This window comes from Sitodiplosis mosellana, unplaced genomic scaffold (genome assembly GCF_009176505.1).
Source record: "Sitodiplosis mosellana isolate CC-2019 unplaced genomic scaffold, AAFC_SMos_1.0 Smas_scaffold_7039, whole genome shotgun sequence".
Lineage (NCBI taxonomy): Eukaryota > Metazoa > Arthropoda > Insecta > Diptera > Cecidomyiidae > Sitodiplosis > Sitodiplosis mosellana.
The window spans coordinates 1-2,569 of NW_022602157.1; the positions used below are offsets into that span (position 1 = coordinate 1).

The 2,569-nt window shown below is 32.3% G+C and overlaps 1 protein-coding gene across 1 annotated transcript; it reads right to left on the reverse strand.

Annotated features, from left to right (window-relative positions):
• Positions 1 to 634: 634 nt before the first annotated feature.
• Positions 635 to 1,904, reverse strand: LOC129580100 (box C/D snoRNA protein 1-like). The gene is made up of 3 exons (XM_055470294.1): positions 1,778 to 1,904; positions 958 to 1,706; positions 635 to 879 (listed from the first exon to the last, which is right to left on the reverse strand). The coding sequence occupies exons 1-3, from the start codon at positions 1,879 to 1,881 to the stop codon at positions 674 to 676; spliced, it is 1,059 nt and encodes a 352-aa protein (XP_055326269.1). The 5' UTR covers positions 1,882 to 1,904; the 3' UTR covers positions 635 to 673.
• Between the last annotated feature and the right edge of the window lie 665 nt (positions 1,905 to 2,569).

Consider the following 2,569-nt stretch of genomic DNA (forward strand, 5'->3'; position numbering starts at 1 on the left):
AACGAATTATGGTAAAACAATGATAGTTTTCAAAAAGGATTTTTCCCGTATTTACCAATAATTTATTAATTTCTTCTTTCAATAGCTTCAGAATATCGATGATGTTCTGCAAAGAGGGACCGTATTGACCGAGCTCGATTCGAAGACACAGCACCTGCAAATTCTTTCGCAAAAATATAAAAAAGATGCCACATATTTGAACCGCAAAAGCATGTACGTCAAAGCAGCAGCGGCCGGAATTATTTTCTTAGTTTTCATTTTCTATTTTTGGATTTTGTAAAAAGAAAATTGCACGCTCAGAGGAGCCTTTAATGATTTATCATTCAAGAATATATGTTATTCAGATGTAAGAGGAAATACGAAAGCTTGATGGTTTTGGATCAGTTGATTGATAGTTTAAGTTTTCTGTTTGGAGTAATTTTTACAATCTCAGTTCTTGTTTTCAATACATAGAGCATTAAGTATGCTTTCCATTTGAGAGATTTGGGTTTGTTTGTTGTTTTTTCCATTTAGAAATTTAAATATATAAAAAAAAATATTAAAAAACAATGTAAGATCGAAAAAAAGTTAGTTTGAATCGATTTTTTGTGCAATCTTCAGTTCAAAAAGTCTTTCTGCGTTTGACAAAATATTATAATAATAATTATCATTTTTTATTCATCATTATCAATGTCTAATCATCATCATCATCATAATTATCATCCTTGAATTCAGTTCCATTCGAGAAGAGGAAATTCACTGGTTCCCGGCTATTGGTGGCTGTTTGTGAGCTTTCATCTACTACACTTTCTTGACTTCTTGAATACTGTTTCATTTGTGTTTTTGTTATCGTCGTGAAATAATGTTCTTTGTGTTTCCTAGTCTCTTCCATCACATCCTCTTCATTTATAAAGAAGGAGATAAAATAGTGGTTTATTTCAAGAATATTCGAAAAATGTTCATATTTCTTGTAGTTACCGCTGTTTATGATATCATACGTGTGGACATCTGAGGCAAAAACTACGTAAAAAACGGGATACTCTACAATATTTTTGCCTTTTAAATTCTCTTGGAGTGTTTTTGATGCATCCATTGTGAAGAATCTTTTCTTACTCTTCCGTGTTCCTTCTGCCTTTAGCAGTAGTATAACTTGATCTAAACCTTTTGATCGATAGCATCCAAGTGAGCTAATTGAGTCACTATTATCAAAATACTTTCCAATCAATTCGGTCATCAATTTTGACTCACAGCAACGCTCGTCAATGATAATTTTATTGTGGGCATTGATAAAGCGCCATTCAATACACCAATAGATAACCTTTGATGCCCAATCGTAGTAAGTTTTATTTGATTTATGCTTATCGAAATTTGGAAGCAGAAATTCTAGTTTGATTTGTCGTTCAACAGCAGCCTTTTTCAGTTTCATCAGAGGTACGGGAAGCGAGCGATCACTGGCCGTGTATCGCTTGATTCTGTCAGTCCGTCGAGCCGAAGTATAATTACTACAGGATTCCAAGAACACATAGTCATTCATTAAATCAGCCTCGGTGAGTTGTTTCAAAGGTATGTATTTAGTTTTATCACGAATCCCATCACAATCGAGTTCTTTTTTGTGTATACGTAAACACTCGATTTGGCACGTTTTGACCTCACATTTTGGACATGTATATTTGGCTGGATTTGAATTACAAACTTCACATTTTCCTAGTCTCCCCTTTGGATTTGTTCTGAAAGAAAGTCCAATGCGTGAAGTAATATGAAAAAAAATATATATATAGGAAAACTGTTTTGTAATTACATTGATTGTGATTCCATTTTTATTTCCTCTTTCTTGTTGAGCTCTCGGTTGTTTTTATCACTTTTCTTCAACGACATAACCTTATTTTCTATGAACATTGGCATTTTTTTGTACTGTCAGCGATGACAGTCAGTAGCTCAATATTTTCTGTTGCTCATTTAAGCATGTGTGTTCAAATGTCAGTATAAATAATAACTCAGTCAGTATATATATAAATGAGATTCGGTTGTTATGTGTACAAACAAAGTGCTAGATCAAAAAAAAATTCTTCAAATTTTTAACAAGAAACCACAATATCAAACCAACCAGAAATCAAGCGGATATAAATTGATATGAATTGTAGATTGTATATATAGACTTATAGACTATAGAATGTAATTATATTGAAATGAAAACAATTGAATATTGAACGTGACAGGTTCTCGTGAAATTTCTGTGTTGTATAAAACTTTTTCAGTCACTTTTCAATCGGAGTGTGGATCATATTATTTAGTTGTGTAATTAATTACACTTGCAAAATAAAACGAATTACATAGGTAATCCAAACTTTTCCGCTCCGCAGCAATTAAGTTTACCTCCCGCTTAATGTTTAACCAAAATTTCAATGGACCCTTTTTTCATAGCATTTTTGACCTTAAAATATAACTATTTCGACCATTTTCCATACAGAAGCGTCGTTTTCGAACAAAATTTCAAAAATTTCAAGAAATGTTGATTTCGGACCAAATTTATGGGCAAGTAGGGTTCGGTTGTTTGAAGGCTCCCATTATTTTTGAAAAAAAATATCAGTTT